At 58.1% G+C, this 12,378-nt stretch overlaps 1 protein-coding gene across 2 annotated transcripts in view; it reads right to left on the bottom strand.

Moving 5' to 3' along the window:
• The window catches only part of Col5a1 (collagen type V alpha 1 chain), a 127,559-nt gene that overhangs the window by 69,178 nt on the left and 46,003 nt on the right, over positions 1-12,378 (bottom strand). For both annotated transcript variants that reach the window (XM_090330902.1, XM_090330903.1), the window contains exons 7-13: positions 11,834-12,052; positions 10,774-10,953; positions 10,342-10,398; positions 5,511-5,552; positions 5,243-5,305; positions 703-777; positions 301-393 (exon numbers count right to left, since the gene is read on the bottom strand). In XM_090330902.1, the coding sequence (XP_090187028.1) occupies positions 301-393; positions 703-777; positions 5,243-5,305; positions 5,511-5,552; positions 10,342-10,398; positions 10,774-10,953; positions 11,834-12,052 (729 nt within the window). The remainder of the gene's footprint in view (positions 1-300; positions 394-702; positions 778-5,242; positions 5,306-5,510; positions 5,553-10,341; positions 10,399-10,773; positions 10,954-11,833; positions 12,053-12,378) is intronic.

Here is a 12,378-nt window from a genome sequence, read left to right as displayed (position 1 = left end):
CCCAGCAGAGGCAAACCCGCCTCTGGCCTGCTCCTCAGGACACAGCCCCAGGGGACCCACGTCACATGCAGGAACCTCATCTCCATGCCTGCATCCCATGGAGGGCAGGGCACTGAGGTGGGTCTCTGCAAACAGCCCATCCGGTCAGACAGGCTGGAGGGGCCCTGAGGCCTCTCGATGCCCACACTCCCCAACTAGATGCTGCACCCCAGCTCCCAGCCCCGACAGGCAGGCAGGCACCCAGGAGCCTGGGCAGCCCTGGGGCAGGGCTGTGTCCCCTGGCCCTCCCCACATACGTACCCTGGCCTGCTGGAGGATGGCCTGGGCCTGCGACTCCTGAGCAGAAACCATGGGGCCCTTGGAGCCAGCATCGCCACCACCTCCAAACCGGAACTGCAGGAGCAAGAAGAGAGGTCACCCCGGACCCTGGTGTAGTACCCACACCAACTCCAGGCCAAGGGGGCCAGGGGCCCCAGGTGGCCACAGCCTGAGCATTTGGTGTGCCCGCACACAGCCAGCAGGGCCTCCGGGCACACAGCTCTGCTCCCCAGCGGGCACTCCCCTGGACCCAGGGCCCAGTGCAGCCCCTGCCCCAGGCATGGCTGCCCCGGGGAGGGGTGCTGAGACCTCCTGAGAGGCTGAGCTCCAGCGGTCCTGCTTCCAGCGTCCACGCCCACCCTCCCAGCCTTCCACTCCCCTCACCGGCAGCATGAGCATGGTTCCAGGAGGACCCGGCAGGCCATCCGCCCCAGGGAGTCCTGGACGTCCTGGGGGACCCTGCAGATAAGGAGGGAAGACAGTCACTCAGAGGCACACCTGTCATCCGAGCTACTCGGGAGGCCGAGATCTGAGGATCGCAATTTGAAGCCAGACCAGGCAATAAAGTCCATGAGACACGTCTCCAATAAAATGCTCAGAAACATGCAAAAGTGGAGCTGTGGCTCAGTGCTAGAGCACTAGCCTTGAGCGAAAAGAAGCTCAAGAGCTGCACCAAGGCCTCGAGTTCAAGCCCAGCACTAAGAAAAATACACACATTTCCATTTCTCAGAACCTTAGAATGTGACCTTACTAGGGTAAAGAGGAAACTTCCCTTTAGATACAGTTTAAGTGGCTTGAAGAGAGCTCATCTCCAATCTAGAGACACAATCATGGAAGAGAGGAGACAAACAGAGACACAGGAGAGAGGCAGAGATGAAGTCACACAATCGCCCCACAGAAGCCCAGGTAGCAGCAGCCCTTAGAAATGGGAAGAGAGCTGGGTGTAGTGGCTCACGCCTATAATCCTGGCTACTCAGGAAGCTGAGATCTGAGGATCAAGGTTCAAAGCCAGCCCGGGCACTAAAGTTCTTGACACTCTTAGGGCTTGGCTCAAGGGATGGGGTGGTAGCCTTGAGCTGAAGAGCTCAGGGACAGCTCCCAGGCCCAGAGTTCAAGCCCCATGACTGAAAAAAAAAAAAGAGAGAGAGAGAAAGAAAAAAGAAAAAAGAAATGGGAAGAGACAGGACGAGTCTCCTGAGGGTGTGCACAGGAAGTGACCTGGACATCACAAGTCCAGCTCTGGCCTCGAGCTGGGAGAAAATGAATTTCTGTGTCATAAGCAACAAGGCTGTAGTGATACGAGCAGGGGACCAGAAAAATGGACCCAGAGCCCCTTCTGAGCCCTAGACCCCCTCCCGGCTCCTTCCCAAAGGCACACGATGAGAAGCGGTGGCACCACAGCAGGCCTTAGGCTGTGCCCACCAGCCAGGACAGGCAGCCAGGAAGTCCACGGGCAGGTCTCCACCCGTGGACAGCCAAGAACACAGCTCTCAGAAAGCCCTGCAGACCCGTGGGCCAGGTGAGAGCACATGACGTGCTCAGCCCTTTCTACCTACTGACCTAGAGAACGTGCCACAGGCCCCACGACTGACAGGCGGCGTCTGTGTCCCTGGCCCTGACCCGGAAGTGCCACTGTGTCTTTGTTCTACGTTCAGTAGGAGTTCTCTCTCCTCCATCTCTCACCACAAAGCATGAATTTCCTCCCTCCTCCCCTCCCTTCTTCCTTTTATCTTATGGTACCGGGGTTTGAACTCAGCACTTGCACTTGCTAGAAAGGTGTTTTAATGCTTAAACTATGCCTCCAGCCCCTTTTTTTGCTTTTAATTGATCTTTAGGTAGAGTCTTCAGTTTTGGCCCAAGGCCACCCTACCTGTGATATCCTGCTTATTTGAATTACAAGCATGAAATTCGACCTTACTGTTTTTCTTTATTTGCTTGGTCTGGCCTTGGACCATAATTCTTCAAGTATTCACCTCCTGAGTAGCTGGGTTTACAGGTATGAGCTCCACACTCTATGGGATTTCTTTATACACCAAACTTACACATTCCAATGGATTCAGCTGTTAACACAGGGAAAGCCTACCTCTTCTGAAAGGGTACCCAAAGCACAAGGTCCGGGGTTCAAGTCCCAGTGACCTCAAAGGAGAGTTGTGACGAATGTCATGGAGACTGCCCCTCTGAGAAAGGTGGCAGGAGAGCCCAGTCTCTGGAGATGCAACATTCCAGAATGAACCTGGACTATGTGCACCCGTGTGTGTATTATGTGTGTGTGCACATGTGTGCATGTAATATGACTACATGCATGTGTGAGTCGGTGTGACCGACACATCACAGGAGGCTGGAAGATGAAGCTTGTGTCTCTGTGTGCCACCTCCTGAGTCCTTGTGCTGACCCTTCATTGCTGGGCTGGGGGTCAGCTGTCCCCTCGCCCCCTCACAGATTTGCTCTCCATCACGGGGCAGTGATGGGGCCTATGTCTGCAGCCCCGCTACACAGAAGCCAGCAGATCAGACGCTGCAACAGTACAGAGTGCTAGCCTAGCTGGCGCCAGGTAGACACCTGCTAATTCCACGTTATAGCATGACGAGTGCTAATGCTTACTGCCTAGCGGTAGCTTCCCCAGTGTTGATGGGACTGGGACTGGGGTTTGAACTCAGGGCCTTACACTTGCGCAGCGAGCACTTGAGCCTTTGTTGCATTGGTCCTTTCTTTCACCTAGCTATCTGTGCCAACCTGGACACGATCCTACTGTTTACCTTCCCTGCATGGCTGGCCTGACAGTGCACAGCACGGGGCCCTGACACGACCCAAGACAGGGTAGGGTTTAGGAGCTGTTCTTGCCCTGGCTGGCCTCAACCTGCAATCTCCTGAACTCCATCTCCCAAGAAGCCAGGATGACTCCCAAACGTGCTCCCACGTCTCACAGGTAATCCTAGTCCTGGAAACCAACAAGGAAGGCAGAGTCCTTGATGTGCTGGTCCTCCGCTGGGCAGGAGGCCAGGCCTCTTCTGCCCTGCCGGGTCTCTGGCAGGGCAGATGTGGTGTGCAAGCATGCAGTGCACCCCCCTACTCCAGAAGAGACCGGGACGCAGGTCTTCATTCTACCGTGGTGTAGCAACAGGAAAACCTACGTTTTGAACTCTGAGCTTGCCAGAGGCAGAGCCAGGCGCAACAGAGGCTGTATTCCCTCCTGCTCCCAGACCCAAGGAAACAGATCAGCTTTAACCAAAACAAATAAATATGCTGCAAATGGAAAATCGGTGCAAAGAATCCCGGGGGAGCCGGGCAGCAGCGCCCGTGCTGCCGGAGCAAGCTCCAGGAGTCAATTAAGTGGGAGACAAAGCGTGCAGAGCTCCTAAGGCAGGCTTCGACTCTCCAGCGCTGCTGAGCTGCGGGGGGATCCTGGCAGCACATCCTGGGAGATGCAATCCAATCTACAGTGTCAGACTCATCCCCGGGGCTGCCTCGAAACAGGAGAGCACAAGCTCCAGAGAGACTCCAGAAGCCAAAGGACCTTGCCTTCCGTGAGTCCTTGCACAGAACCAGCCTCCCGTCGCCCAACCCACGAGGGGCACCGTGAGGAAGCATCTGCCTGCCCCACCAGGCTTCCCACTACACTCAGAAGTCACCCAGCCACAGACAACAGCGTTCCAGGTGGGCGAAGAGTCCACCACAGCCCTCCCCAACCTTCCCGGCAGATTACCAGCCCACTGTGCCCAACAAAGCCTGGAGCTGAGCCAGGTTCTGTGGCCCCTGTAATGCCAGCTGCTGGGGCTGCAGAGATCAGAGGATCACAATTGGAGGCCGGCAAAAACCCCTCAAGGCTCCATCTCAGCAAAGGCTGAGCGCATGCATTAGTATGTGCCTGTTGTCTCAGCCATGGGGAGGCACAGACAGGTGGCTCACAGCTCACAGCTCACACTGTGAGATCCCGTCTTGAAATAAACAACAGGAAAGAGTGGCTGGCGGTATGGCTCAAATGGTAGAGTGCTTATCTAGCAAGCACAAGGCCCTGAGTTCAATTCCAGGGGAAAAAAAAAAAAAAACTAACACCGGTCTAGTTCCTTCCTCCTTCTCAGGAGGTCACAGACATGACCTCAGGACACACCCTGGGGTTCCTTGTTGTCTGCAGACACACCCCCTCGCCTCACCAAGCACTATCCCCAAACCACCATGACACCCCCACAGAGCTGCCTCAAAAGAGAGCTGGCAAGGGCACTCTGACATTACATGTCACCCTTCCACGTGGCCAGGCACAGACAGACACACCACACCGCTAGGTATTCAACCTGTCAGGCTCTGGAAAGAAACACCTGTCATGCCGTTTCCCCTCACCTGCAACTCAGCCAGACACCTACTGGCTCCTAATCCACTTGCATGCCCAAGGATAACCATCAGACCCAAGAAAAGGTGAGAGAGAGAGAGAGAGGGGGGGGGGGGGAGGGAGGGAGAGAACGGACAGGAAGCCCTGCAAGGCTGCAGTAACACATATCACCACCAGGTGTCAGAAGGAGCTAGTGCCAGTGTTGGCTGACCTATGAGGCACCCAGGACCAGCCTTAGCAGCCTGGGGCTAGATTTCCAACATGGGGGGGTGGCTACTCTCACAGGTCATATGCCCCACCAACCAGGTCAGCCATGGCTGACAGCTGCCCTAGGTTCTCTGGGCCCAGGCTGGGCTTCACTTCCCCATCCTGCCAGGGCCCCCAGAACAGGGCTGGGTGAGAGTCAAGCTGAGGGGGTGGTGGTCAGAGGGGACAGTGTCAGAGGAACACAGGGACAGGGACAAAGGAACCCGTGTGTGTGTGTTGCCATCTCTACTTTGAAGAACAAGGCAGGAGCCAGAGCAGGAAGGACACACAGACAAGCTCAGCCAGGCACCCCAACAGGACACAGGCTCTCGGGAAATGGAATCCACCTCTTACCCTTTCTCCCGGATCACCCACTTGACCAGTGGGACCCGTGGTTCCTGGAGGTCCCGGAAGGCCCTAGAATTGAAAAGAAAACCAATACACTGTTATGGGTGTAGCTGTAGGCAGAGGGCTTGTTCCTCTACCCGAGTGAGAACCGACTAGGACAGCGCCAGGCAAAGGCGTGGCCCAGGGGTCTGTAGAGGAGACCTTCCCTCCCAGGGGATGTCAGGGTGTCATCTGACCACCACCCCATCACAGCAAAATAAAACCTGACACTCACAGCAGGACCTTCTGGGCCAGGGGGGCCCTCAATGAGCATGCCCTGTGGAAACAAGAGAGAAGCAGCTTGAGGCCACAGGAACCAACCCCAGGCCCCCACCCCGCCCGCAGACCCCGCCCACAGAAGCAGCCTCCAGGCTGGCTGGACAAGAGGCCGCAGACTTAGACCAGCTAGCCCAGAAGTTGGCACCATCCTCGGGGGTTCACTGTGTCTACGGTGGGGACTTCTGTGACAATCCTCCTGAATGCCAAGGCACGAGCACAGGCTTGGCCAGTGGTGAGGGGCTGGCAGCTCCCCTAGAGCACAGCACCGAGAGAAGCTCCCCCAGAAGCCAGCATGAGAGCAAGGAGACACCACCAGCTCAGCCCACGCCGTGTGCTCACAAGGCCTGTGGCCAAGGCACCTGCAAGGGTGAGCGGACCCAGGCCCAGGGACCCAGGCACGGAGGACAAGGGAAAGGAGGCGCCTGGACCATGGGCCCCAGGGCTTCTGACCTCAGATGGCTCAGGACTGGCACTGCAGTCAGGAGCCTGTCCTCTGCAGGAGGGCAGTGCCTTTCCCAGGTGCCAGCAGCTGCCCAGAGCAACAGCTGCCTTCCTCCTATGCCCTCACCGCTCTGGGCAGGCCTGCCCTGGCTCTGGCCCCTTAGGCCCTCTGTTCCCCTGGGAGCCCCTGCCCTGGATGGAGCTTCCTGCTTGGGGATCCTCAATTTCTAGCATTCCCTTACTATACATCACCTCCGACCTGGAAACAGTCCCTCAGCCCCTACACACGGCCCTGAATGCCTCTCCTCCAAGGGAACCGAGGGCAAGCTCCCCCTCCTGGAAGAAGGGGTCTGCAGGTGTGGGAAGGGGTCCCCACACCGAGGGTACGGTGGGAGCTTGAGTCCTGAGGCTTCTGCCAGAGAGGCCCCGCCAGGCAGACACATCGCACCAGCCAGCATGACGCCAGGCAGTGAGCAGATGTGACCGTCCTCCCACATTCCCGAGGCCACAGAAATAGGGTTGAGAGGGCTGGAAAGGCTGTTCCCCCAGGGACAGCCAGGGTCCCTGTGCCCTGGACACGGCCTTGTCTTTGAAGGCACACGTCCCCCAGGCTGGCTCCTGGCAGTGACAAGGCTGGCCCAGCCAGAGGTATGGGAGGAGGCGTGGGTGGGAGAGGGGCACACTTAGGAAGTTGCAGAGAGCCCTAAGACCCTCCGTCCCGACCCCAGCTCCTCCGGCCCTCCCCACGGCTGGGAAGATGCACTCGGTGTTTACACAGATGTGCGCTTGGAGAAATATTTGTGTACATAAGGAGCACAGAGCTCATCCAAACAGCCTCAGCGTCCGGCTTCCTCCCGCTTCCTCCCTGACAGGCAGCGGAGAGGGCCCTGGATTCATGGAGGAGGAGCCACGGCCCTGGCAAGGCCCCCAGGACGGCAGCTGGCTTCCCAGACACACGGCCCTGTTGTTCTAGGGAGCTGGGGCTGTGTGGGAGGCCAACCCCAGAGCATTCTGGGTCAGCAGGGAAGGGAAGCCGGGATGGCAGGGAAAGAGACCCTCAGAGGACGCTGCGCCTTTCCCAGGCCCTGAGCCACAGCCCTCGGAGGCCTGCTGGCCCTGCTCATCCCCCACCAGCAGCCCTCAAATCCAGGCCAGGGAACCACGAAGTCTCACTACAGCGAATGACAGCAAACCGTGGACCACTGGTTTTCTATAACGGATTTCAAGTACAGTTATCATGCACAGAAGGGAGGGAAAGATGGAAGGAAGGAAGGAAGGAAGGAAGGAAGGAAGGAAGGAAGGAAGGAAGGAAGGAAGAAGGGAAGGAAGAAGGGAAGGAGGGAGGGAGAGGAGAAGGAAGAAGGGAAGGAGGGAGGGAGAGGGGAAGAAGGGGATGTAAGGGAAAAGCAGAGAAGGGGAGAGGAAAAAAATGAAGGAAGAAAAGAGAGACCATGGATACAAGGGAAGGGAAGGGAAGAAGGGAGGAAGGTAATTGATTAGCTTGACTATAATAATTGTGCTTCTATAGATCAAGAGAAGGGCACCAGAGCAATATGTTGGTTTGTCAACTTAAGCATGTACTGTTGAACCCGGTGTCAGTGGCTCACGCCTAGCTACTCAAGAGGCTCAGATGGGAGGTTTACAGTTTGAAGCCAGCAACATCCACGAGGGATAAAAGTCAAGCAAAAGCTCAAAGCTCGGCATTGAAACTTCAGCATGGGGACCATTTAAAAAAAAAAAAAAGGACAATTTAATAAAGCATGAAAAAGACACTAGTCAGTCTGGGAGTGTGGCCTAGTGGTAGAGTGCTGGCCTAGCATGCACAAAGCCCTGGGTTCGATTCCTCAGTACCACACACACAGAAAAAACTGGAAGTGGTGCTGTGGCTCAAGTGGTAGAGCTCTAGTCTTGAGAAAGCCCAAGGACAGTGCTCAGATCCTGAGTTCAAGGCCTAGGACTGGCAAAAAAAAAATAGAAAAAATGCTAGACCTCTGAGGTGTTTTTATTTGGGAGACTTGGTCTTCCTATGTAGCTCAGGCTGGCTTTGAACTCCTGAACATCCTACCTCATCTCCCAGCTTCTCACTGTGGGTACACAGCCTGCACCGGCTCCCCTTGGCCCCAGAGCACCAATCAGGGGAAACCCAACCCTCTGCTCCACAGCACAGGCGACGCTGTGAGAGGAGGACGGGAGCAGTGGCTGGGCGGTTTCATGGCAGCCCGGACTTCTCGGGCCTCGGGCCCAGAAGAACACGAGTGGATCACCTCCACAGTTACAAGGCTCTGTGCTTTCAAAGAGCCCCTGCTCTGCTGACAGATCTGAGAAGCTTGGTCTGGTGGGGGGGGGGGGGTGCCACAATGCCTGCCTGGATGCAGAGGAAAATGTGACTCAGAGCACTGATTTGATTTACGTGAGCCCCTAACCTGGGCCATCCTATGGGCAGGTATGTGAAAAGAGGGGGCCAGCACCTCCACTCCCCCTCCCCCAACAGAGGGCTCAAGATGCCCGGACCATCTTCCACGACCCAGCCAGCGGCTCATGCGCCGCCAAGACTCAGGACATCTGGCGAGACTCTGGCTGACAGTTCCCGCTGTTTCCATAACCTCCCCAGGGGGCTGGCCAAAGGCCCCTACGGACACTGTGAAGGGGCTGGGAAGAAGCCAGCGCCGGGCCAGGGTGGGGTGTCCTTCCATGACTGTCTCCAGATGGCCTGGAGAAATGCTGGCCCTCTCTGATGTTTGGGTTGGCTGAACAGCCTCTCTCAGCCTGTCCCCTCCACCCCATCCCCCTTCTGCCACCATGAGGCCCCAGAGTTGGGGTACCACACCAGCTCACATGGGTAACAGCCAAGGCTAATTCAGGGACAAACCACAGACCTCCACTGAGCTGGGGACCCCAGCAAGATGGCCTTTCCTAGCAGCATGAGGAAATTCCAAAAGGAGCCCAAAGTCACCCTTGAGTCTAACTGGGGGTCCAGTTCCATCTTGGAGCTGCCATGGAAGGTTCAGCCTCTCAGGGAAGAAGCCCACCGACTACCCGAGCAATCATCTCTCTCCATCCCCCTCGCAGCAAACAACCCATCACAACCCATCCCAGCACCCTCTGGCGCCCACCCAAGGCCTCCTCCCCGCACCCTGCAGCTTCAGGCTGAGAGTTCCTGTGGGGCCAAGCGAGGCCTCTAGAGTTGGCATCCCTCGTGCCTTTGCCCGTTCCCTGACGTGACCTGACCGATCCTTGGGCCTGCATGGGCTCCCGACCTGCACAGAGCTCTGCGAGGAGGAAGCAGGTATCCAACACGCCAGCAAGAACTGACAGGTCCCATCCCCGGGAGGCCTCCGGGAAGGGCAGAGTCCCACAGAGCCATCCAGAGACTCCCAGAGGCTAACACAGGGAAAGCAGGCCCGGGAGCCCAGAGGTCCTGCTCTGCCCTGGGCCTGGGCACTGCAGGAATTCGGGGAGGTGAGAGCCTGCGAGGCGCCACCGCCAGAGCTGCTCAGCCCCCCACACTGCAGAGGGTAGAGGGCTACAGTCATGGGGTTTCCACCCCAGGAAGTCTGAAGCTCAGGAACAGGGCTCTGGCAGTAGAACCCACAGCCTGGCCCGGCCTCGTGACTGGCCGTGGCACAACACATGAACCTACCTAGCTGCTCCCTGGCACTTGGTGACCTGGCAGGGTGGACTCCTTGAGCGTGGCTATGTGGTGCCACCTGGCTCCAGCATTCACACAGCTCCGCCCTCCGGGGTCCAGGCGGTGGCCCTGGCAGACCCGAGGCTCCAGGGAGGGCCCCAGCCCCCTAGGTGAAGTGCTCCCCGCCTGGGCGCCCTCCAAGCCCAGTATCCCAGGAGAGGTGTGGAGAAGAGCCTGCCTGCTCTCCACACTCAAGAGCATTCTCAACACAGGCGCCCGGTGCTCAGCCTGGCTGCACTTTTACTCAACTTGCATTTCTGCCGAGCTCCTTCGCTGAATTCCACACCCACCCTGATGCTGACACAGGGTCCACAGCCCTGCCTCGGCGCCCTTGAAGGCATCCTGCAACCTCCTCAAGGTGGACATCCTTTCCTCTCCAGGGAAAGGGACAGGGAGAGGGCTCGGATCCGCCCCAGCCTTTCTAAGGGTCTTGACCCAGCACTCCCCAGCTCCTCAAGAAAGTTCTGGAATGTTTCTCAGGGCATTCCCCCCCCCATCCCTGTGACACTTTGGTTGGTAAGTCTATGGTGGCCGTGGCTCCCCATGTGGCCCACTGCGGAAGCACATAGACCCCAGACCAGGCCACGCCCCATGGAATCTGCCCATGACCCGAGCAGCAGACCCCCTGATTTTTAGAGAAACAACAAGACTTCCTTACTGGCTCGATGATCGCAGGTTCTCCCTTTTGGCCTTTCTCACCTCGTGGTCCTCCAATCTAGGGGTAGTAGAAGGATGAGGGTGAAACAGGGGAGAGGAGAGGACAGGAAGCTCCAGTTACACAAAGCCAACGTGAGTAAGCATGACAAGGATGCTTCTGGCATCTGAGCATCACCCCTCAGACCCAGAGGAGCCCCCAGGGTCCATCAGGTACTGACAGAGGCACAGCCGGACTGGCAGAGTGGGTACATGTGCCCAGGACAGGCACGCCCCTGGGCACAAATGACTACACCCACCCAAGCGCCTTTTCAAAATCCAAGTGTGTGAGAGGTGGGTGTCTCCTCCCCCTCTGCAGTGCTCTGGGAGAATGGATCCTGCCCCGTTGACCCCACCGCTGCAGGTCCCCGCAGTAGAACCAGCCCCTGGGCCTCACCCCCTCAAAGATGGTGTCCTGGTTTGCTGGCATTCCTGGCCCGATCTCTGACGGGTTAGTGCTGGAGTCAGAGTCAGGGTCATAGTAAGGGTCATAGTAGTTCTCATCCAGATTCTTGATGGTTTCCTCAGTAAACTCGCCCTCCAGGTCATCCTTCCCTTCCCCCGGAGGTGGGGCCGGCTGTGGAGGGAGGGGCAGAAGCGACGGTCAGCCGGAGAGAGCAGCTTCACAACACGCTAGCTTAGACCAGTTGGCACTTGCCGGCGGTTCCAGGGCTCTGCAGCCAGGAGCCCCTTAGAGTCTCTCCACCTTGTCCCAATCCCTAGGGAGGGCTGTCCCCTAAAGTGGCCAAGGGACCGTAACAGACTCGGGCACAGCTACAAGACAGTACCCTCGGCAGCTGTACCTCCCTGCTGGAGGGTTCTGTGCACAGCTCGGGGACTCAGGGGTCGGTGTGGCCCCACTGGAACCATGCCATGGTTCCTCTCTGGCAGTCACAAATTCCACACCACGGGGCTTCAAGTCTTTCCTAAGCTAGAATCCACAACAACCCCAAGAAGCCAGGCTCCAGGTGCTGTGCCACAGAGGGCAGCAGGCTCACGGGAGCACAGGCCGGGCTCCAGTCAGTGAGTGCTGCTGCCACCCTGTGTTTGCCTGTCCCTGTTGGATCTCACTTCCCTTCTTGCCCACAGCGAGGACTCCATCTATAGAGGCAGAGCCCTCCGCATCCTCCTGAACCTCAACAGACCTGAGGGGCCAGAGGCCGTGCTACCCGATTCACAGGTTTAGAGGTGACCATACCACGAGAACTCAGTGAGTCAGGGCCACCAATTACAGGGGCAATGTCATGCTCAGGGACTGTGGGACCCAGCCCTGCAGAGGGCGCAAGGGTGAGGGGGTGGGAGTCCCCCAAAGACATCAAAGAAGCAGAAAAAGGAAGAGGGCTCACAAGTCCTGACCCCATGCCTGCACCGAGCTGTGTGGCCCTCGACCCCATGCCCTGGACTGAGCCACGTGGCTGTTCCTAGACCCCGCCCCCGGATGGAAGGAAGGACGTTACGTTGGAGGCGTTGGAGGCGACCGTGGTGCTGGTGGGGAGCTCGGGCTGTACGTCGGGGTTCTCAGCGCCCTCGCCGTAGTTGAGGTCCTCATATGGGGAGGGGGTGTAGTAGTCGTCGATGGGCATGTAGTCATAATCTCCGATGCCGGGGTCTTCCTCCTTCCCAGCCCCGTCGGTCTCGGGCACCGTGGGCGCTTCCGTGGGGGGCTGAGTCAGCTCCTGGGGCGGGGGGCGGGGGGCAGAGGAAGGCAAGTCAGGGCCCAAGCTGGGGTTTCAGGCATTTCTATGACATAGTCTGTGAGACCAGCCCGAGACCTGGGGTTCCCAGAGGACAGCGGACGCGGGGTGCGGAGCCTCGGTGGACGGGAGGAAGGCAGTCAGTCACCAGACATGCTGCGTGCACTGCAGAGCCCTGAGGACTGCTGGGAGCAGGAGCCCCGGTGCTGGGGGCAGTGCAGAGCTCTCCAGCCCCTCCTCCCAGCCAGTGGGCTACACACACACACTCCACCCTGTCTACTACTGAGAGGTGGAACAGAGGATGCGGG

The sequence above is a fragment of the Megascapheus bottae genome, chromosome 3 (genome assembly GCF_031878675.1).
Source record: "Megascapheus bottae isolate mThoBot1 chromosome 3, mThoBot2.hap1, whole genome shotgun sequence".
NCBI lineage: Eukaryota > Metazoa > Chordata > Mammalia > Rodentia > Geomyidae > Megascapheus > Megascapheus bottae.
This window is presented reverse-complemented; position numbering and strand designations above follow the sequence as displayed.